This window comes from Notamacropus eugenii, chromosome 3, assembly GCF_028372415.1.
Source record: "Notamacropus eugenii isolate mMacEug1 chromosome 3, mMacEug1.pri_v2, whole genome shotgun sequence".
Taxonomy (NCBI): Eukaryota; Metazoa; Chordata; class Mammalia; order Diprotodontia; family Macropodidae; genus Notamacropus; species Notamacropus eugenii.
This window is the reverse complement of record NC_092874.1, coordinates 1,178,974-1,201,462: the sequence shown is the minus strand read 5'-3', so window position 1 is coordinate 1,201,462 and position 22,489 is coordinate 1,178,974. Positions and strand designations below refer to the sequence as shown.

General features: G+C 49.3%; 1 protein-coding gene across 1 annotated transcript in view; it reads left to right on the top strand.

The window, feature by feature from the left end:
• Nucleotides 1–22,489, top strand: part of SLC25A13 (solute carrier family 25 member 13) — a 77,121-nt gene that overhangs the window by 1,394 nt on the left and 53,238 nt on the right. Inside the window, exons 2-3 of the mRNA XM_072650746.1 lie at nt 7,232–7,285; nt 20,809–20,951. Of these exons, the coding sequence (XP_072506847.1) occupies nt 7,232–7,285; nt 20,809–20,951 (197 nt within the window). The remainder of the gene's footprint in view (nt 1–7,231; nt 7,286–20,808; nt 20,952–22,489) is intronic.

Here is a 22,489-nt window from a genome sequence, read left to right as displayed (position 1 = left end):
TTACACTTTGGGGGAGGAGGCTGCCCTGACTCCCTGCTGGGGGTGGGGGGAGGCCAGGAAAGAGGGAAGGTGTGATTGGAGAGCAGGTGGGAGGAGGTCCCTGAGGGGGGCAGCCCCTGCCTGGCAGTGCCCCTAACTCTACCCACTTAGACGGATTCCGTGGGATTCAGGGCCACCTCTCAGTTTAAGGCCTCCAGCTATCCCACTGTCATTCATCAGTCTGAGTTAGGAGTCACTCAGAATTTATTTACTGAGTGTTTCCTTCTGCCCTTGCCTGAGTTATATGGGCACAGCCTGGACATAGGTCCCATGCAGGTGAAACCACTGAACTCCCTGGCCTCTTGGGCAGCTTTCACCTTTCACCTGGAGATCCAGATCAGTACCAGCGACCAGGCTAGGAAGCGAGCCAGGGAAGTACCTGAAGAATATGGGAGGACAGAAGGAAAGGGCTCTAATCAGCTGGCTCTGGAGAGGGATCTAGAAGGGCCCTACTCGAGGACTGCCGCTGGAGCCCGCTGGGGAGTCAGCTCACACCAAATGCCCTTTTGGGGTGCTTCAGAGGAAAAGGGCCTGCCAAAATGGGGATGGCTGGGGAAAACTAGCTGTGGTGATCCTGGAGCGGGCTCTGACTTAACTGCTTCGTGGAAAAGGGGCTTGGGCAGACCCAGGGCAACCAGTGCGACCCATCCCCAAGTGGTGTGGGTGGATGAGATAGGACCTGGCCGCTGGCCAGATGGGTTGTAGAAGGCAATGGGCTTTTCCTGCTTCTGGTGGCCCTGTTGGCCATCCCTGTGTTCTGTTTTTACTAAACAGATCTGAGAGAATTGCCCAGGGGCCGTGGGAGGAGCTGGAGGGGAAGACTTGGAATCAGTTACAAACAAAGGCATTTTCTTGTCATCCTGAGAGATAAAGTCGAGTTGTGTGAATTTGAGGCCTAAGGATTCAAACTGGAGCTCCCTTGCTTGGAAACAGCAGCGGCAGAGGATGGTGGGACTGAAGGGAGAGCACCCGAGACTGGGGAACGCAGAGGTAGAGATGGGCCTCCAGTCTTGTGGGATGAAAGAGCGGATTTAGGAAAAGGTAGCATCCAGGTTTAGGAGGCCGGTAGAAGGGCCAGCAGATGACCCCCTCCTCCAGAGGTGGCCAAGGGCCAGCTGAAATAGGATTCGTGTGATTTGGGGGTGTTGGACCTGGTTGGGACTGTAGGTATGGAAGCAGATGCTTAGGGATGATGAAGATCAGCCGCTCACTCTGTGCTCAGACTTTTGTCCTATTTACACATGCAGTCTGCTTGGCGAGATGCAAAACCTGACAATCACCTTTTTTTGGCCCTTGGCAGTGATTTTCATCTTGTTGACAATTTTTGAAAAACAAAAAGTCCAGGTTGTGATCCCACTTCTGATCCCGTAGGTCACATCCCTGGCCTGCCTTCCTTCACATGGTTTTTTCCACTGAGGACGAGTCTGAAGGAATGCTCTGGTGGGGTTGTGAGCACCCTCTGAGAGGCTCTGCTGAATTCCAGCATAGTGTCCGGCCATCCCCCAGTGACACCTTTGGCTAGCCTATGTCCCCTGGACAGTATTCAGCAAGCATGTGTTAAGTGCTTACTGTGTGCCAGCCAGCGCTTGGCTTGTTGGAGCAGAGCCAGTCCGGTGTGTCCATATTTGTAAAATTGGATGATGAATTCTCCTGTTTTGTTGTTTGTCGGTCATACTGTGACATTGTTGGGTAGCCACGTGTGCATCCCTGAGGCATTTCCTTTGATAGATTCCCTATAAAAGGGACCTGGGGAAGCCCTCCCTTTGAAACTATCCCTTCCTTCTCCTTTGCCCCAGGCCCCAAAGGCTTCTGGGAAGACTGTCCTCCATCACTAGCCACCCCCTCCATCCTCTCTGGCTGTCTGCCCAATGACCCACGAGCATCCCAAAGAGTAAAAAAAAATGAAGCTTCTTAGAGATGTTTTGGTTAGCTGTGGCCTCACTGGAACCCTGGCCCTGTCTCTCCTGCGCCAGATCAGATCCTGGTCTGCTAGTGCCCACCTCTGTCCATTCTCCCTAGGCTTTCCCAGGTATCTACATGCTGTTCCCTCTCCCAGCAGACTGTGCTCCTTGAGGGCAAAGAGAATGTTTTTGCCTCCCCTTTTTGGCCCTCGGTTGGTGTTGTGCCTGGGGGCATTTCTGGAGGGAAGGAAGGCAGGGGAGGCCTCTGCCCCAGCTTCCTGCCTTCCCTAATTGCCCAGGGCTGCCTGCACATGTGTCCTGGTGTGACTTCTTCAATAGAATGGCAGTGCCTGCCTGAAGCTCAGGGCCCTTGACTTCCTTCTTGTCTTTGACTGCCTTGTCCATGCCCCTCTTCTGGTGTCCAAGCTTCCTGCCCCCTCTGGCCAGTGCTGGACCTCTGCTTCTCACAGCTTCCTGTTGCTGTGGGAGAGGGACTTTGATCTGCCCAACATCCCCAGAGTATCTGACAGCAGACAAGGCCTTTCAGCCCAAAAACCTTTCTCTCCTTGGCTCCTACTGGGTATTGTGGTCACAACTGATCTTGGGGCTGGCAGATGAGACTGAGGCAGAGAGGGGCAGGTGAGGGTCCAGGAGGACTCCCATTGGACAGAAAACTGCTTCTTTGAGGGGCAGCCATGGGCCATGAGCAGGGTAGGAATGAAGGAATCACTCTGCGGAATGATGCCTGCTACCAGGGTGGTTGCAGGGGCCCAGGTAGAGATCTTTGGGACCTGGGGCTCAGGGAACAAGCTGGACTTGTTTGGAGCAGGTGATGAGAAAGCCTGAAACTGAGCCCCCCACCCTCCCACCCCCTCCATCATTCTGTCTGTCCCTGTGTTTCCCGCTGCCCTGGAGCACGCTTTTATTGCATTTGGGCCCTAGAGAAGACATCTTTGGCATTTTGGTGACAGATGGGTAAGTGACTGTAGAATGGCCCTGGCACCCAGGATCCTGGGACTTGGCAACTCCAGGAAATGGAAATTCAGGGGTATTCACGCCTTTTTGATGTAGCCATCCTTGTAATGTGCTCTCTGGCCTAGAGCGCCTTCCCTCCTCACCCCTGCTTCTGAGAGCAACTTGTTAGCATACCTGACAAGCTCAGAGGCCTTCCCTAACCTCCCCACCAAGCCACTAGTGCTCTCCTGGGACTAGCACCTTAGTTTATCATCATGTTGGCTCCCTCTGTAAAGCAAAAGCTCCCTGAGGACAGGACTAGTACCAGTCCTTTGTCTTTGCTCCCCCAATGCCTAAGAGCTTAATAAAGGCTTTTTTTCAGGCCCCCGTCAGTTTGGGGAATCAGATGTGCCCCAGTAACAGTCACGATAATGGAATCACCGTGGTGCATGTTGGACACCTCTCCAGTGGCTTCCCTTCGGCTGCAGCCTGTGACCTCTGTCCCAATCCTCCCTTCTCCCTCAGTGCTCCCTGTCCCCCACATCCCCCTGGTAGACATGGCTCTGTGCCTGGAAGGCAGCTGCCCCCAGCCCACCTCCTGGGCCTGACCATCCCAGTACCCAGCCCCACTCTGCTTTGTGTAGTAGGTGCTTCACTCCCTTGTTCCCATTTTACAGACTTGGGCCTGTGGTCACACACATTTTGTGTTAGGGACAGAATTTGAACCCAGGCCTTCCTGCCATGGATGTAGTCCAGTAAGGGCTTCTTACCGTAACACCACTGGGTGGCTGCTCACCCCTCTTGGAGACCTCATGGAAAATGGATTTTTCCCTGGGAGCCTCAGCTAGCAGTTGTTACGGCTGCTTGGGGGGAATCTCAAGTATGCGATAATTTTTTATACTAGTTTTGGGGGGTGTGGAGCGAGGAGGCAGTCAGAATGAAGTGACTTGACAGGGTCACACAGCTAAGTAAGTGTCTTCATGGAATTTGAACTCAGGTCCCGATTCCAGGGCCACCCAGCTGCCCCCCACTGCTCAGTGTTTTTTCAAAAACTTTACTCATCCTGGAAGCTTTAGTTGCTGAACTGTGGCCCTGCCCTAAGGCCTGGCCTTCCCCTTTCCTCCCTGAGACTTCTGGGTGCTCTGCTGTCCTGCTTCGCGGGCTCCATCCCTTCCTCAGGCCTCTAGCCCCTCTTCATGCCTGTTACAGTAGCCTCTGGTCTCCCCTCATTCCAGTCCACTCTCCATTATGACCCTTGTGGGACTTGGAGCACATTTAGGAAGGTTTTATCCTGTTCTCTGTTTCAGGAGCTTATGTGCATACATGTGTCTGTTGGCTTGTTGTCTCCTCCTCTAGACACAGCACCTTGAGGGCAGAGGCTGTCTTTTGCCTCTTTGTATCCCCAGCATTTAGCACACAGTGGGTACCTAATCAATGAGCTGAGCTTAGTCCTGAGCAGTCCCTGCCATCCAGAAGCTCCTGTTTCAGGAGGGATCACCAAGGAAGGCCAAGATGTTTTTACATTTTATTTAAGAGTAAACAAGCCAGCAGCTACACTTTCCCTGTTCTTGTTTGCTGAGTCCTGGTCCTGGAAGTCCCTGGGAGATGAAGGGACGGTCCAGGCCAGGGCAGCAGTGACCAAGGTCAGAGGTGGGTGGCTTCTCAGGGCACGGTGAGGGGACAGCTGGAAACCAGTTGAGGGTTGGTAGACCAGGCCCTGGGGACCTCTCAGCTTGAGCCAGGAATGGCCTGGATGTTTTGGGCTAGTTCTTCATTGCTTTCTCTTCATCCCTCTTTTCTGTGACCCCCTGGTGATGGATTTTCAGAGCTGGTGACCTTCAGGGAGCAGGACACTGCTGGGGGGTGGGGAGGGAGCTTTCTCTCTACCTTTGTGGCCACTTGTTACTTTCTCCCAGTTCAGAGATCCTTCTCTCTGACTGACCAAATGGAAACAAAAACGGGCGAGTTAGTTGTGATGTCTGCCCTCTGAACGTGTGCCCATCCCCTCTGTTAGCCTTTCTTTGCCCCTAGTACTGGGAGTAGTGCCTCATGAACACTTGTAGTTGGCTTGACTGTGCAGCCTGGACCACAGAAGGGCGCCAACTTTCCTCTGCAGCATTCTTAATAATTTGTCCCTCTAGGGTTCTTTGATCATCCCTGCTGGGGTAGTTGTCAAGTCAGCCAGCTTTACCATGCTAAGCACTGGGCTACAGATGGAGTGATAGCCCTGCTTCCCAGGACCTTATGGGATCTAACCCTGTTCCTCGACCCAGGGAAAGAGGGTAAAGAGGGGAAGGACCTGGAGTCAGAAATGCAACAGGGGAGGAAAGTTTGGACAGAAGTTCTGGGCAGATCCAGCCACCCAGAGGGAAAGGCTGCAGGGGGCTGAGGGCACTCCCCTGTGTGAAGCCAGCAGGTGCAGGAGCTTCATTCAGAGTGAAGACATCCACCATCTTCTTGCCTTCCACCTCCCTGTCATTTCAGATGCATCTTGGCTGCTTCTGTGTATGAATGATTCATTAAAGTAGTTAAGAGGGGCCCCCAGTCTAGATCCTTGGCAGGAGGTCAGAGGCCCAAAGACAAGCCAGTGGCCCAAGCAGAACCCTAGTCAGACTAGTTGGAGGCTGGGTCTGTGGGGATTCTGGGAAGAGGTGCCAGTGGTGTATCTCTAGACAGACCCTGGGGTCCATTTTGGAACTAGCCTGTAAATCAATATTCTATTACTATAAAGGCCACTTTTCCTGATTCTCTGCTGCTGTCTCTTATGGACTGTGCATGTGCTTGGTGCAGATGCCTTGCTGGGTATGGGTGGGGCTCTGTTCAGCTGTATGACCTTCCCAGCTGCACCCCCTTCTGGGCCACTTGGAAAAGAATTACTGAATTGAATTGAAAATGCTCCATCCAGATACAGTCTAACCCCAGTACCCACCTCTTGTTCTGAACTCTGTGGGGCAGGTTTTAGAGAGCCAGCCTCCGAGTTAGGAAGACCTGGGCCAAGCCCTGCCTCTGGCTGTCCAGGCTGTGGTTGGACAATGACCCCTACAGCCCTGTCTGTAGTCCTAAGACTATAAGGTAGTGGTTTGGTGGGTAGCGGGCTGGTAGGGAATCAAGGAAATCCTAGTTAGAGGCCTGCTGCCTCAGTTTCCTCACCTGTAAAATGGGGCTTTCCTCTCTACCCCCCAGGCTTGTTGTGAGGACCTGCTGTGACAAGATTGGGAAGGTACTTTGTGAAATGAAAGGTGCTTTCCAGAGCCTGCTCTTCTCTCCTTGGCTCATTAGGAACTACACAGGAGGAAGGGTAGCAGGCAGTCTTCCCCAGGGGCTCTGGAATCAGCCCTCTTCTCAGCGAGACTTTGTCTTTCTGTGTGCTGTGTCCTACCCTCAGTACCTGGGGTAGGTGTTCACTGCTGAAATGTCCCTTTCAGGATGTGGGGCTGGCAGGCGTGGACATGCGTCACTGTGACTGTCAGGGTGTTGGTTTCATGTCAGAGCCTCCAGGTCCCTCCCCTGACACATGGCTGGCTCACCTCATTGGTTCTGTTGCGGATCCGGTGCCGACCAGCCATTGCTTTTCATAGACTTTGGCTCTGGTTTGTCAGGAGTGTTTTCTGATCCACATAACCTGAGTAGCTTGAGCCCCCATGTGAGCATAAAGCTGGGGACTCAGTCTCTGGGCCATGGCTCTCTCAGTCTTCCATTGAGGGGACTCTAAAGCCCAGCTTAAGGCCTGGTGTCCAAGCCAGTTTGGCCAAGAGTTGTTGTATCAGGGTGGCCACAGACTGGGAAGGTTTTGGTAGCAGCCTCTTTCTGTAAGACCTTTTCCTGAGTCCTGCAGGACTCTGTGGTCTGTCCTTCACCGAAAGTTAACGGCTTCACCAAGGAGATAGATCCTTTTAGGTCCAGACTGTGCAGAAACTGTAAGACCTGCTCCCAGAGTGAGGCTGGGGCCCTCGGGGTTCCCCCCAAATTCCTCCAGGGTGGACCAGGTCAGAACTTTCCATAATATTAATGTTTTAGTTTTGAATGTGGGGTAGACCTAATCCACACTAACAAAAGCTCTTGGAAGTCCTCAGAAATTTTTAAGAGTTCAAGGAAGGTCCTGAGACCAAAAAGTGTGAGAAGGCCTGGTTTCGTGAATCATTTTCCCCTTTTCACACACTGTGACCATTCTGAAGCCTCGTTATCTTCTTAGCCCTGAAATATTTGTAGTATGTAGAGGGATTAGCTTCTACCCTCTGAGGAGGAGAGCCCTTAATTTCTGACCTCTGTTTTTCTTCTGTTTGCCTGTCTGGTTCTTCAGATTTATTTTAACATTATGAATCTCTTTATGTTTATAGGTGACTTTAACTAAGAGGGCAGATCCGTCCGAGCTGAGAACAATCTTTTTAAAGGTCAGTATGAAGAAAATTTGTTGTTTCCTTTTTTGTGTGTGCTGGAATTTCCAGTTTTTCTCAGCCAGTACTTTCCTCACTGGTACATTTAGACATCTGACCATGGAAGATGAGAAAGGACTTTGCTATATCGTTTTATCTGTTAGGAGGAAGGAAGGACACCATTTTCTCATGGCAGGCTGGTTTTGGAGGAGGAGTCATGGCCAAAGAGTTCCTCTTGTCCTGTTAGGTCAGGATTTCCTTTTCTCTCCTCTTAGGAGGTTTAAAGACCTCTGTAAAGATTTCATTGTCCCTTCTGTCCATGACAGAAGTCCCTTCATCCTTGGCAGGATCATGGCTCTAGAGGTGATGGTGGTGGGGGTGGGGGACTCTTTTAATCCAGGCATTTCCCTTTGTGTTCTGCTTTCTATTCTCATCATCGTATACCTGGAGAAGTCTGCTTTGGGCTTTGCTGTAAATTGCCTGAGGCCTTGGGTCCAGATTACACCCAAGAGTTTTGTAAGGAGAACTGTCCAGCACTCCCCTTGGCATGTTGGAGTGAGGGGCCACAGAATCCTTGCTGAGAGCATCCACAAGATCTCCGTGGTCTGAGATCCCCAAGACTGTGCTGCTGGGGAAACCTGAAGAAGTTGGGCCAGAGAAACAGTGACCTGGTTACTTGGTCATTCTTTGGAGGCAGATTTGCCTACCAAAGAAAAAGCCCTTCACATTTTGGAAAAGAGGCAGGACTCATGAACAGGGAATCCCACCCCACGGTACATCAGCAAGGCTATGGTTAGGAAGCCCCTGAGCAGGCCCTGACAACCTCTGATCCAGGTACTTGGCAGACATGGTGGTTGCTGAGGCAGTCCCTGTCCAGGGAACTTACCAGAAAGAGACAATGATGGGGACAGGAAAGAGGAGGTTAGGGACCACAACTTTTGGACCCTTTTTATACTGTGGGTGTTACCGACCTGAATGTGTCAGTGGACAAAGACTAGAAAAGAGGACTGTGAACTGGGGGCACAGAATTAACAGTAACCCTCTGGAACCTGCTTTTGCTCTTGAGTGTGTTTTTAAGGATTTCCTTGATGACCTTTTCTTCTTAGCATTCCTTCCTCCTTGATTCCCCTCCCCCACCACAAATGCCCTCTTTTAGTGACTCTGTATGTCAAGCAGAACAGAGTGACCCATCTGTCATGTCTGGGAAAAGGTCTGTTTCATTCAGTCCCTGTAGCTCACCACGTCTGCCAAGGACCAAACAGGTTCCATCCTTAGTCTTCTGAAATCGTCACTGGTCATCGCGTGGATCAAAGTTCTGAAGTCTCGCAGAGTTGTTTTTCTTTCCCTTGTGGTAGTTGCTGTGTAAATGATTCTCGTGGTTTGCCCACGCTTCTCTGAATCTATCATTTTCATTATTTCTTATTACACAATCATATTGCATTGCATTCATAAACCATCATTTTGTAAGCCATTTTCCAATTAATGGGCACCCATTTGGTTCCCAGGTCGATGTAATAATAAAAGTTCTGCTATAAATATTTTTGTATATAAGGTTTCTCTCCCTCATGCAGACCGTGTTCTTCAGCAGACAATTGTCTGAAAGTTGTACTGCTATAGAGGGAGCGTTTGACTCCTATAGTTGAAGGTGGCCTTGAAGTCTCTCTTTAAATAGAGCATCGTCTCCTTCTTAGATGTTAAAAGTACACACAGTCCCTGGGTAGCTCTGGTCACTGCAATGACTTGGTCCATTGGTCCACTGATGATTAGTACCAAGTTATGAGAGAGGAGATGAATGCTTTCCCAATGTGCTCCCACTGCTACGTAAAGATTCCAAATGCAGCAAGGTCTCCTCTTCAATGGACGGATCCTTAGGAGACCCTCCATTCCCAGAACATCTTCTCAGAGACATCCTTGGTTACTCCAAAGAAATCACTGGAGCTGTCTCTACAGTCATAGTGACTGAGTGGAAAAGGAATGCCTGGTTCCTGCTTGGGATGTAGTTATAGTGTGTACACATGTACTTCTCTCAGACTTCCCCTGACTGGTGTTTGGCAAATTGTCCAGAGCCCCTGTGATACCATGCAACTACCTGGAAACGGAACAAAAAAAAAGCACTAATGGTCTGCTAATCATGTGTGCAAGTAAAAATGGTAGGTGACCCAAAGGCAGTAGGAAAATGTCAGCTTACTTACACTTAGTTTGTCATGTTAAATCCCTTCTTAAGGCCATTTCCAGAGTTGACCACGTAAGGAAATTTAATGATAACAGCCAGCCCAAATTCTGCCCTGGTAACTTGATGGTATTTAAAAGGAAAAAAAGTCTTTGAGTACGTTCAGGAGATCCCATAAGCAGAGTTTCTGGGAGAACACAGACAAGAACATCATGAGCTAATAATTTGATCAGAAATTCAGTAGTGGAAGAGGTCTGATAAAATATACCAGCCTTATATAATCCAAACCATGCTTGAGAAAGAATTGTTAGTTAGAGATTTCCTAACATAATTAATCATACTTAATTTCGCTGCATCGTATCAAAAGGAGAAGCATCCTAAACCGCAAGAGTATATCAGTCCGGGAGGAAGGAAAGGCCTTGGATGGGGTATGGCCTTCATTGTACACCAAAGACCTCACACAGCCTAACCCAGAAGGATGGCCTCTCTTTCAGTGTCCAAGAGTGTCTACAAACCCAAGGGCTGCTCCAGAAGATGCCACGGACCATAGAAGCTTTCCCAGTCAGTCCAGGAGAAGAGCGATAGGAACTCTTCTCTTGCCATGACATCTCATGGTTCTAAGAATGTTCACTCTAACATTGAGATAGAAAGTTTAAGGGCTTCAAGTTAGTCTAAGAAAAAACAACGAGACTGTTGGGTCTTATTAATGACATTATGATTGGTTTAGAAAATCCTAGAGGATAACAGAAAAGCTGTTTGCGAAGTTTGCTTCTGTAAAGTAACAGCATACAGATCAACCCTGAAAATCAACAACATTTCTATGTAACACCAATAGAATGAAAGAGAAAATAGTATTAAGGGCAATCCCATTCACAGTAACTAGAAAATGCATAAGATTTTGCTTTAAGCAATAACAACTAACTTAAATAGAGATAATTAACATCCTGCTTGACCGAAAACAAAATAGGAAAAATGATAGTGCTGCCTACATTGATCTATGGGTGCGGTGCTATAGCGATTAAAGACCAACATGATACTCTAGAGAGCTACAGTGTTGCCTCCCAGAGGGATTCACTGGCCTCCAAGTCCCAGCTAACGCTGTACCTTCTACAGCAGGCCTTTCTGGACCCCTCTGCAGGTCAGTGCCTTCCTCTGGCTCTGGTGGTCGTCCCCAGTTACCCGTGTGTATCTTGTAACAACAAGATAGAGACTTCTGTATCTCAGATTATATTGTCAAGCAGTCAAGACTATTTGGTACTGGTTTTTAAAAAAAGAGAAGAGTAGATGTTACAGACTAAACTAAGAAGAATCAGGATCAGTTGAACTCATTAACCCTGAGACAAATAAACATGAAAACCTCGTTATTTGGGGGATGTAGGCAATGCAAAAATAAAGGTTAACAATAAAACTTATATACGGTCTTGGACGGAATGCCTTCAAGTCATCTGTTCAGTTAAAAACCAATTGTAGCTTATACAGCAGCATTTATGGCAGCAAACAAGGTGGTCAAGACATTTCATTTAAATTCAGCCTCCATGCAAACACAGCCTTGGAAAAGGTTAGTGAAAGATGTACCATGAAGCGGGAGGAAGAAGCAGAAATGCGAAGATGAGACACTATTTCTGCCTCACACCTGTAGTTCGTTAATACTTGGAGGAGAGAGGCAAGAGGCAACAGTTTTGGCAAGCACCTGATAACGTAAAAATCAAACTGATGATTTTTTGATAACCCAAATAGTCTGATTTCCTGTGGGAAAGTCACTTCTGAATCACCTGTCTGTCTATATAGTTAGACCTCTTACTTCTTAGAGCAAAGGTCAAAATCAGTATCAAATGAGAGTAGTTAAAGTAAGAAGGTAGGTCCTAAAAATGAAGAAATTTCAACCTGACCTATTTAAATAAACTGTTGACACCAAGAAATCCGAAATGGATAATTGAACACATATTAACATAGACTTATTTTTCCTAAGGATGTTTGATGAATGAAAGTCCATCACAACAAGGTGAACCAGATGAGCTTAGGAAACACCTGAAGCCTACATCTGCCCTTGGTCTTCTTGATCTCCTTGCCAACTGGAGATGTACAATAGTCAGGAGTAACACCAGAGTATAAACTGGTATTAAGATCTCCAGAGAAAGAGAGTGAAAGGTCATTGACAACATTGCTGCAGAAAACACGGAGCAACAGTAGGCAGGAAAACCTTGTTTACTGAAAGCTTGAGAGACAAAACAGCCATCCTAAGTACTTTTCGGGACTAAACTGGAAGAACAAGGAACAGATAGAAAATGGAAAAGACCTGTTGAGATTACAGTAGCAGACTGTCTTTTCCTAGTAGAGTTATGTTTGTATTCAACATCACAGAACTCTGTGCTGGGGAAAAAAAATTGAAATGTCACTAAAGCAAATTTGAAAAGTGTGGAATCTCAAAAATGAAGGAAAAAATGGGAAAGGAAGAGGGTCTAGCAATTCTGGATCTCAATCCATGATACAAGGCAGTATTCTTCATACCATCTGACACTGGTTAAATAATAGATAAGTTGTTCAGGGGAACAGATTAGGTACATAAGGTACATAAGACCCAGAAACAATTACATAATACCATGATGTTTAAAAGCAAAACAACTGCAAAGGGCATGATCTATTGGGGTGAGGGTTCACTGTTTGACAAAAACTCCTTTGAAAAATGGAATGCTCGCTAAAGAGAAATCAGATTTGGAGTAGCATCAGACCATGGCCTGTTTAAAAGATGTTAAGACTTATATTTCAAAGGCCATTATTGTAAGCAGACTAAAGGAGCAGGTAAGAAGGAACCTTTGAAAACCTAAGTGATAGCGGGAATCATCAGTGACAAATTCTGATGTAACAAAAAGTTTTTGTGTGAAAAGTCATTATAATAAGAATTAGAGATGCTTAACCAGGGAACAGTCTTTGTGTCAAATGGGAATTGCTACAAAGAATGAGATTCGTTCTTGGTAACTGATCAGTGAACATGAGCAGACAGTTTTTAAATAAGAAAATCCAACTGTCAGCAATTCCGTGGACATGCTGCACAGAAACCCAGGTAAAGAGAGCGCTGATGCACCAGTGATGACAAGGAAGAAGGAGGACAAGCGCTGTGGGTGGAGCTTTGGGCTGGTCTAGCCCTTCTGGAAAGCAGTTTGGGGGTCATGCTCTCCAGATCCTCAAACTGTACGCTCTCTGATCCAATGATCCCATGAACCCAGGGCCGTCAAAGAAGGACAAAACTATTCCTGGCAGCCTGGCTTGTGTCCTAGCAAAGTGGGTGCCAGCCAGTTGGAGAATGTCTGAACAGGCTGTGATAAATGAGGGATGAAATATTATAATGCCTTAAGAAATGAAATGGAGAAGATTTCTATGAACTGATGAAAAGTAAAGGGAGAAGATCCAGGGGAACAGTTCTACCATGACAGCAGTCACTTTGAAAGCCTTCACCGTTCTGGCTTCCCTCCTCCTGGCCCACAAGCCTTGCACCATCCTCACAGGGCTGCCCTGCTGAGCTAGGAGTGGAGGTGAAAAAAATGGCTCTGAAACACCCTCTAGACTTAATGAGGAAATGAAGAGAGTGTCCTGTATTTCAATAGATGACAGTCATCAGGACCTTGTTTGGGTGAACTACAAAGAAGGAGAAGTTCCTGGGTGACAGAGGGAGAGGGAGTGCCATTGGGGAGCCAGGAATATTCTTCTCCACTATGACCAAAGTCTAGGGGTATAAGTGAGAGTGCAGCCAGTACAGAGTGACCGTGGACTGGGGTAGAGTGCACTGGAAGAAAGGGAGTGGGCAGTGGGGGAATGGGGTTTGTATTGGTTTACCTGATTCTCAAGTCCCACTGCATCATGCTGCCTGGTAAAACTGGCTGGAAGTTTTTGGAAGGACTGAGGAGCTTGGCAGACCTGGAATTGGTATCACCACCTCATCAGTTTCCATAGGATAAAAGCTGAAATATCTTTGGTTTTGAGACAGGGTTGTGGCAAGGAAGGTCACTTGATGCCCAGGCCCCCCAGTCCATGCTAGCTTTGAGAGGTACCAATCCCAGGAAGGTGACGAGGGTCCCTCTATCCCTTTCCCAGGGCTGCCCACATCTTGAATGTTGAGTTCCATTGTGGGAATTTCATCTCAGGAGAGGCCTTGACAAATGAAAGAGGATATCCCAAGGACAGCCAGGACAGTGAAGACCTTCTAGTTTCTGCCACCTGAGGAGAGGTGGAAAGCACTGGGGACATGCAGTTGGAGAAGGGGTGTCCTCGTTGTGTGACGGTGTTGGGAGGGCTGTCATCGGGAAGTACAGTTAGCTTTCTTCTCATTGTTCTGGACAGCAGAACTAAGAGTAAGTGGGAAATTAGCTGACAGGGACATTCCAGAATAGAATGGGCTGCTTCCCTCATGGAGCCCTCCAAACTCACCCTGGGTGTGGAAGCATCTCTCACCAAACTTTCAGTAAGCTAGGTTCTTTTGTCCATTGCTAAGCCCTGTTTCTGCAGCAGGGTTGTTCATAATCTTGTAGTGCATTCCCACTTGGCAAAGAGACCAAGGGCAAGGACAGGTGAAGGCATTTCTCAAGCTTTGTGGTGGTGATATTTGGGAGATGGGGTGGACTGAGTGACCTCTAAAGTGCTTTCTAATGCCATGAGTCTGGAGGCTTTGTTGAAAAAGGAAGACTGGAAGTGAGTCGGAGAAGTCTTAATGAGATCTGTTTTGGCAAAGAGAAGAGCAGCCCATTCAGAGAGTTTTTATTAAGCTCCTACTGAGCATTAGGCCCTTGGCTAGGTGTTTGGTATACAAAAGTAAAAATAAAACAGCCTCTGCCCTTGAGGGTATCCTGTTCTACTGGGGTGTTTACAGAGGATAAGCACGGATTTGTGTTCTGGCTGCTTGGGGTGTTTGCTGCAGTGACAACCACTAGATCTGCCCAGCATCACGAGGGCCCAACGGCCCTCTCTCTCTCTTCTCTCACTCTTACCCTCATGGAGGGCCTGTCTCCTCCTTCTGTCACACAGTTCTTTTGAGCATGCTTGGGCCCTGTTCCTCTTTGATCTCATTGGTCAATTGTTTAGCCTGCTCAGACCCTCCGTGATTCTCTCCTGTACTTTCTGTGGGAGCTTCTAGACTGACCACTGCAAGGTGGTTGCACTGTATGTGAGCAAGACCAGGAGGCTTTGGGGCCGATAAAGGAACTCTGTGACTTCCCAAAAGCCATCCAGCCCACTCTTCTCCTTTTCAGCATTGGGCCGTCTGTTCTGATGGACAGGCTCTAATGCTCCTCCACGTAGATGCGTGTGAAATCTCGGCAGTAGACATATCTCCTCCTCTTGCCCAATACATTGTCTCAGGACTTGGTTCAGTCAGCAGTATTGCCCCCACACAGGAGCACGTGGAGGACCTCTCCATCCACAGGGCTCCCCTGCCACACTTCCGTGCTTCTGAGGTGGCTTATCCTCTGAGGCTCACTCTATGTGCCTCCTTCTCTTCCATCTTACATGAGTGCCTGTGTGGACAATGCTCTCAGACAGATGACCCTCATAGGGCTTTGTCTAGGGGAGTAATTGCTGATGTTTTATCAGGCGCTGTTTTTGGAAGTTGATGTAGGTGAGGGAAGGGTGCTGATATTCTTTCCCTGTGTTTTTAGTGGCTGTGGAGGGGACCCTGGGTTTTCTTGGAGGCTGTGCCAGCAGAGTGTCAACTCTTGCAGGTTCTGGCCCTGGGATACACTGAATAGGCTTTCCAAGGGCCAGGCCACCTGCTCAGGGGCATGTCACCTGAGCCGTTGTGCTGACCTCACTATTGTAGGCCTGTGAAACCTGAAATGTATACCAGTGCTGTGCCAGGAAATGGAATCACTTCCATTTGAGTTCTGAAGATCACCTGGCAGGATAAGGTGCCAGACACTGAGGTCCTTACTTGGACTAAACCGCCAAGCATTCAAACTGTTTCAGAAAGCGCAACTCCGATGGGTTGGCCATGGAATGCCAAATGTATGCTTGCCAAAAAGACTGTTTTATGGAGAACTCACACAGGCAAGGATTCACATTGTGGTCAGAAGAAATGATCCAAGGGCATTCTCAAGGTCTCTCTGAGGAACTTTGGAATTGATTGTGTGACATGGGAGACACTGGCAAGGACCGCTCAGCATAGTGTGCCCACTTCAAAGAAGTTGCTGAGCTCTGTGAGCAAAGCAGAATTGAAACAGCTCAAAGGCAACACAGGATGCACAGATTTTGAGAATCCACCCCAAATGTTCACACGAACTATTTGTGCCTGGCCTGTGGTAGGGCCTTCTGAGCTCTTATCGATCTGATTGTCCAGTCAGACACATCATACCTTGACCCGAATGTAGTCATGTCATTTTGGTCCTCTTCAGGAAGGAAGGACAACAGCCAGACTGAGAAGGAAGTAGTAAAGGGCCTCCAGATACAGTCACCATCTTCTAATGTTTGGTGCCTGAGATAGGTTGGGAAAGAACAAGATTTGGGGAAGATTGAGAAAGAAGTCGTGGAGTGGATTAAGAGCGGCAGACTGTAGAGAAGCCCCTCCGCGCCTCTCGAGCAGCAGGGGCTCATTGCCTGAGCACCAAGTGTATCGGACAGTGAAGTCGGTTTCTCCAGGTACGGGAGTGTCCCCCGATGCTGTTAGCGTGTGAGCTGTCAGATGAGCTATGATGAAAGCTTGGAACAAACAGGAGAGTCATGGAAAGAAAAGAAAACAGTTAAGAAATTAAACCCTGTTATTTAAGCAAACCACTGAGAATTGGAATTGGGAAACGGGCCACGGAGAGCTGTTAAACCAGGGCAAATTAAGAGCCCAGACAGATAGTGCTTGGTCGGTAAACATTTGATCGGCTGCCAAAGGCAACACTGGCTTAGAAAACAAACCCGTTTGTCAAACCTTACCAGGAAGCACAACGGACAATTAGGAGTCTCATCCCTTAGAGACAGAAGCAGTAGAGGGGACAACCTGGCTAAAGAAAACTTGGGAAAATATCCTGCTAAGCAAAGTTCCGAGGGCATTCAGGGTTACAAATAGGAGGAGAATGGGGCAGAATGCCAGCCCTCCCCTGGGCCCTCCTCAGCCTCCTCTTATTTGGCCTAGAAGAAGGAGAAATGATGCAGAAGGGAGCTGGGGGATGGGGAGGCCTGTGTCTTGTCCATCCACACCAGGTGCTTTTCCGGGGTGGGGGGGGCGGGCTCAGTGCTAGTAGCTGCCAGAGGCAAGAAAGAGACTTGTGGGGGATTCTGGGAGGTGGGAGTCACTCCAGGTGTGAGGCACAGCCTGTGCCAAGAGATGGAGATGGGGGACAGCTGGATCCAGGACTTGGCGAGCCTTTGAATACCTAGAACAGGGACTGAGCACTTCAGCCTCAAGGTAACAGGCGGTCACTGAAGTTTCCTGAGCAACAGTGATAGAATTAGCCCTTCACTATAGGCAGGGACACCAAAGGAAAGGCTGCTGCCAGCATGAGCTGGGGGGTGGGAGTGGGGGCAGCCGCGCGAGGGGAAAGCCAGAGACAAATGGGTAGGGAGGAGAAAAGTGACAAGATGGTAGCGATCCTTCATGGAAATGAGAGGTTGTAAAGAGACTGGGGTTGGGGACCAAAGCCAAGAGTTCTAGTTTCAAACTGAAGGAATTCTAGTCGGTCAACAATCGTTTATTAAGTACTTAACCCTCCAGAGACTCATAGATTGAACACGGGAGACAGAGTATTTATCACTAGGGACGTTCTTGACAGAGCAGACAGAAGACGATCTTAGAGGGAAAGACCAGTGTTCCTGAGGCTTAAGGGAAAGCTTAGGAAGGTCAGGGGTGGAAATAGCAGCTTTCTCACAGCAGAGAATACGGGTGGATTCCAGCTTTGTCCTCTGACGGTCTGAGTGGCTTTAGCCCGAGTGATAGGATCAGTAGTCTAAGGAAATGTAGATGTTCCATCAGACCGCTTAAGGAGAAGTGACACAAATCTTAAGTGCAGAGATCCAGTCTGGACCTGAGGGTTAGAGTGAGGTTTTTAAGCCAAGAAGTTACATACTTTGTCTCATACACACATGCACATTGTCACATATACTGTCTCACACTGTCACACCCAGTCTCACACACACACACACGCACACATACTCACACTGTCACTTTGTCACACACGGTCTCTCACTCACACACATCCCTCTCACACACACACATACACACACACACTCACACTGTCACTTTGTCACACACGGTCTCACACACACGCATATGTTGTCCCTCTCTCACACACATGTCCCTCACACACACACACGCACATACACACACTCACACTGTCACTTTGTCACACACAGTCTCACACATGCACACGTTGTCCCTCTCTCACACACATGCACACACACATGCACATACTCACTGTCATTCACACACACATTGTCCCTCACACACACACATCTCTCACACACACACACACATACACACACACTAACACTATCACTTTGTCACACAGTCTCACACACGCACACGTTGTCCCTCTCTCACACACACTCACACACACATGCACACACACACGCACACACACTCACACACATATTGTCCCTCTCTCACACACACACACTGTCAATTTGTCACACACAGTCTCTCATTCATACACACAGACACTCACACTGTCACTGTCACACATGGTCTCTCACACACACACACATGCACACACACACGCACACACACACACATTGTGCCTCTCTCACACACACACTCATGCACACACACACACACACACACACTCACACTGTCACTTTGTCACACACGGTCTCTCACTCACACACACATTGTCCCTCTCTCACACACAGTCTGGTCAGAAGCCTCAGGGCTCTCAGTTCCTTTAGGTGGCCTTCATATCTACTTCTTTGTTTCTTTTTCTCCCTTTTTTACTCAGAATGAAGAGGACCCCCTCACTGAGATCTTTACAGTCTGCTTAGGGGAAATGGCGGCCACTCTGGAGTGTCCTCATAAAATGGATAAAAAGGAGTTTTGGTTGTGGTAGGGACCTGGCAGGGCTTCTTGGAGACGCCGCACTGCTTTGTACAAAGATCAGGGTTGTCTATAGAGGTGTGACTGATGGCTTGGCATGGGGGGGCCCAGGACAGAGGGGTGTGCTGGTCCTCCAAAGCTGCCTGGGGAGATCCCGGAGGACAAGGAGTAGAGAGCCAGGTTGGAAGAAAGGCCAGGGAAGGTCACCGCTCAGGGTGGGTTGGCCATCACCTACAGGTGGGTCTTGAGCAGGGCTGGGGTCCTCAAGTGCGGCCCTTGGATGGAGTCCAAGCTTCACATAACAAATCCTTTTACAAAGGACTTTGTTCTGGGATGTTGGGACTCCATCCAAGAGTTGCACTTGAGGACCTAGAGGGCCACTCGCAGATTCCCCGGCCCTGGATTAGACTGTTGGGTTTCCCAGTCACAGAATGCAACTGCTAGGTCCATTGAATAGTCAGAAGATTCGCAGTGATGTCCCTTGGGCAGCTCCAAGCACTGAGGAGTGCATCCAGACCAGGAGTGGTGTGTAGACAGCCTGGCCTGGCCCATGCCCCACCTCCAGCTTCCTCCAGGAGCCTCTGTTCAAGCCTGCAGCCGCCTTCCCTATCTTCCCTCTTCTATGCTGTCCTAGCCCAGTGCCTGGCACACAGTAAACACTGAATACATGCTCAGTCTCTCTAGGAGTTTGGCAGTCAGTGTGAGGAGAGAGAGATCAGCAGGTACACGGGATGGGTACTTACACTGGGGGGTGGTTAGGCGTGCTTGTCAGAAACAAAGCAGGAGGTGCTGAACAAGAGGAGGGATGGAAGCCTACAATAGGAAGGTATTTGGTGGATGAGGATGAGAGAAGACTGGGCAGCGCCAGAGCAACTGCTTCAGTGTGCACAGATGAGCCAGAGGGTCCATGGCACTGCCATAGCCTCTCCTGTCCCCAGAGATCAGAGGACTCTGGTTTGTGTGGACCTGGGTATCGTGGCATGGAAGGGATGCAGGTGGTGTGTCCCTGGTTGGGGGAGATGTTTCGTGAGGGCAGTTGTTAATATCCTCCTCTTCTTGTCTGTTCCTTCGGCCAGAAAACTCTGAAAAACCTTAGTTTGTGAGGGTGTTATGTTTTTAATCGTAAACCCCCTCCCATGCAAACAGGGTCATGGAGGAGGGAAGGTGGGTGCTGAGTGCGGCCTGGGTCTCCCTGGGAGGTCTTCCACTAGAAAGCCTGCCCTGGAGAGGAGGTGAGCATTCAGGCCCAGAATGCTCCAGTGCTCAGGATGCCTTGGCTCCTGGCTAATCTGCTGGGCAGGGGCAGGGCCATCTTACCAAGAAGGCACTTGGAGCCTCAGAGGGAAAATGGAGCAGCCTCTTCACTGTCCCAAACTGGCTGGAGTCTAGCGGCTTGGTGTGGCCTCAGTGGGTTTAGGACTCGATTCTGTCCATGCTGCTGAAGGCTGCCTGGTGCGCCTTGGGATGCAACTTGAGTCCAGATGATTACAAAAAAATGGAGAGGCAGGGCATGATGTGACTGCACCAGCCTCTGCTGGGTTTTCCCCAGGAAGCCTTGTCTCCCCAAACCAAGCGTGATGTGTTTTCTTGTCTTCTGAGAATTGTGTGCTGGCCCTTCAGTCTGGGGGTCACCATGTGACCAACCTGATTGGATTTCAGGTGTTGCTGAGGGTGTCCTGGTGGTGGTTGATGCGGGTGGCGGCATGGAGTTCTTACATGAACCTGCACAGGAGAGCAGAAAAAGGGACCTGAGCCACTCTGGAATGTGAACAGCACACATGAGATCTGAGTGGGTAGAGACTCCAGTCCAAAGCAGAGGGTACAGGGGACCAGGGATCCTCTGTGTTTCCCCTGGAGGGGTGAAGGGGGTCTGTGACTTGTTTGGGGAGCTGGGGCCAGTGAGAGGATCCTCCAGGGACTGGAGGCTTTTGGCAGCTGCCCTCCCCATGGTGGATTTTCTGATTCCTTGGGTACCAGTAGAGCTGCTGAGCAAGAGGGAGCTGTAGCAGCACTTCCCAACAAGGTTGTCTGCAGTGGTTAGTGAGGGACCTGGCAAGCAGTAGGTGTTCACAGCCTTCCCACCTCATGCATTGCCAACCCTGGTGAGTCTGTCCTGAGAGGCTGCTGACTCACGGCTTCCGTGCCCATCCTTGGCAGTCATGGGGGCATGACTCGACTTTGTTGTCTGTATCTCAGAGCCTCTACTTTTCTCTGTTGGCTTGGACCAATCTCTAGGCATTTCTCAGATGTGTGTGCATGAGTGGTGTGGAGATCATAGGCCCCTGGATGCCTCTTGTGGGCCCCATTTTTCCTTTCACAGATGCACTTGTTCTCTTGAGATCAAATGGTAAAGTAACTTTTTCTTTTTAACAGTATGCAAGTGTTGAGAAAAATGGCGAATTTTTCATGTCTCCGAATGACTTTATCAACCGGTACCTGAATCTTTTTGGAGATTGTCAGCCCAACCCTGACACTGTGGAGCTACTGGGAAGTGTGGTGGACCAGACGAAGGATGGGTAGGTAGAATATCAGTTTCTTTGGGAAATGCACTCCAAGAAGCTTTTCCTGTTGAAGGCACTGGGAAAGGTTATTTTTTCACCTTGAAAGTTTTCTCTATTAATAATTGAGTTATTTTAAAGGAGATCCATTATACTTTCCCCAGTTGTCATGTCAGAGTCAGGAACAGCTCTGGCAAATGAAGTGACTTTTCTGATGACAGCCATCGGTTCTCTCTGAGCTCCCGTGTTGTGGGTGCAGCATCCGGCCTCTTCATTGAGGGAGTGTGACAGGCCTTCTGCATAGTGTCTAGACCTGGGAGGGCCAAGCCAGCATGGCTCCTCCTGGCTTCTTTCTTCTTCAGAAACGGTGATCATGACTGCCATATCGCCAAGAGTCCACAGCCCTTTTGGTGGGCTCTCGAGGGGGACCTCTAGGCAGCCAGGAGTGGTTGTGGGACTGCAGAGCCTTGGGTCACACCTGGATTATCCTGCCTATAGTACCCTTCCTGGGTTTGGCTGGGGGGAACTGCTGTGGGGCAGGAGAGGCCAACTCTGCGATAGGAGACCTCTTCTTCCATCTATAAACAGTGTGCTGGACAGGACCCTTTGTCTTCTGTACATCTTGGTCAGGCATGATCAGGAAAGCTGAACTGCATGTCCGAAGGCTTTGGAGATGAGCCAGCTCTGTGGGCTCTTCTCCTCCCCTCCACCACTCCTCTTACCACCTCAGGTCCCTTCCCCTGGGCTGGGAGCTGCAGCTGCCTCCCCCTGAGGGGGTTTCTGTGAGATGTTGAGCAAACCTCAGTCTTGTTGGCCTCGGTCAGTTGAGAGTGCCACCCCCCCAGTGGCTTGTGGCATTTCTTTCTCACCTTTATGCCCTGATTCAGGGCTGACTTTGACCTTGGCAGTGACCTGTGGACAGAAGATTCTCAAACCCATTCTTTCCTGTGTGTCAGAGGAGAGTCAGTTTTACTTCTGGGGAGAGTGATACCATGAAATGTCATAGAGTATCCCCCCAAGGTCAGGGGTGCAGGTCACTGCAGTCTGTCTGTTCATCTAGGACCATGCAAGTAGACAGATGCCCGCAGGCTCTCAGAAGATCCTACTGAGGGGGCCCTCAGGGCCTCTGCATGGGCATGCGCCAGGGTCCCAGGCGCTTGGCGCCATAGCGTTCATTAACTGAAGGGAGCATCACATTGCATTAGAGGCTGGTAACACAAGTTTGTCATCCTCTGAAGCCTCCATATGGCCAAGGGGAAGCATCTCGGCCCTAACAGACATGCAGCTTCTCCTTCTGTCTTCCAAAGGGAGGATCCTCAGTCTAAGAGGTAAGGGACAGAAGGCCCGAGCGGCAGAGGGCTGGGAGAAGGACCAGGAAAGGCAAGGTTCGAGCTGAGTCTACAGAAAGTCTGGAGGCTGAGGGAGAGCATTCTGGGAATAGATAATGGCCAGCTAAAAGGCCATCCAGATGGAATCAGACCAGGGTGGCCCCCATAGAGGGTCAGGCTGTGTTGGGCTGTGAAGGGCTCTGAATTTTCCACTGGTTTCTGGAGGCA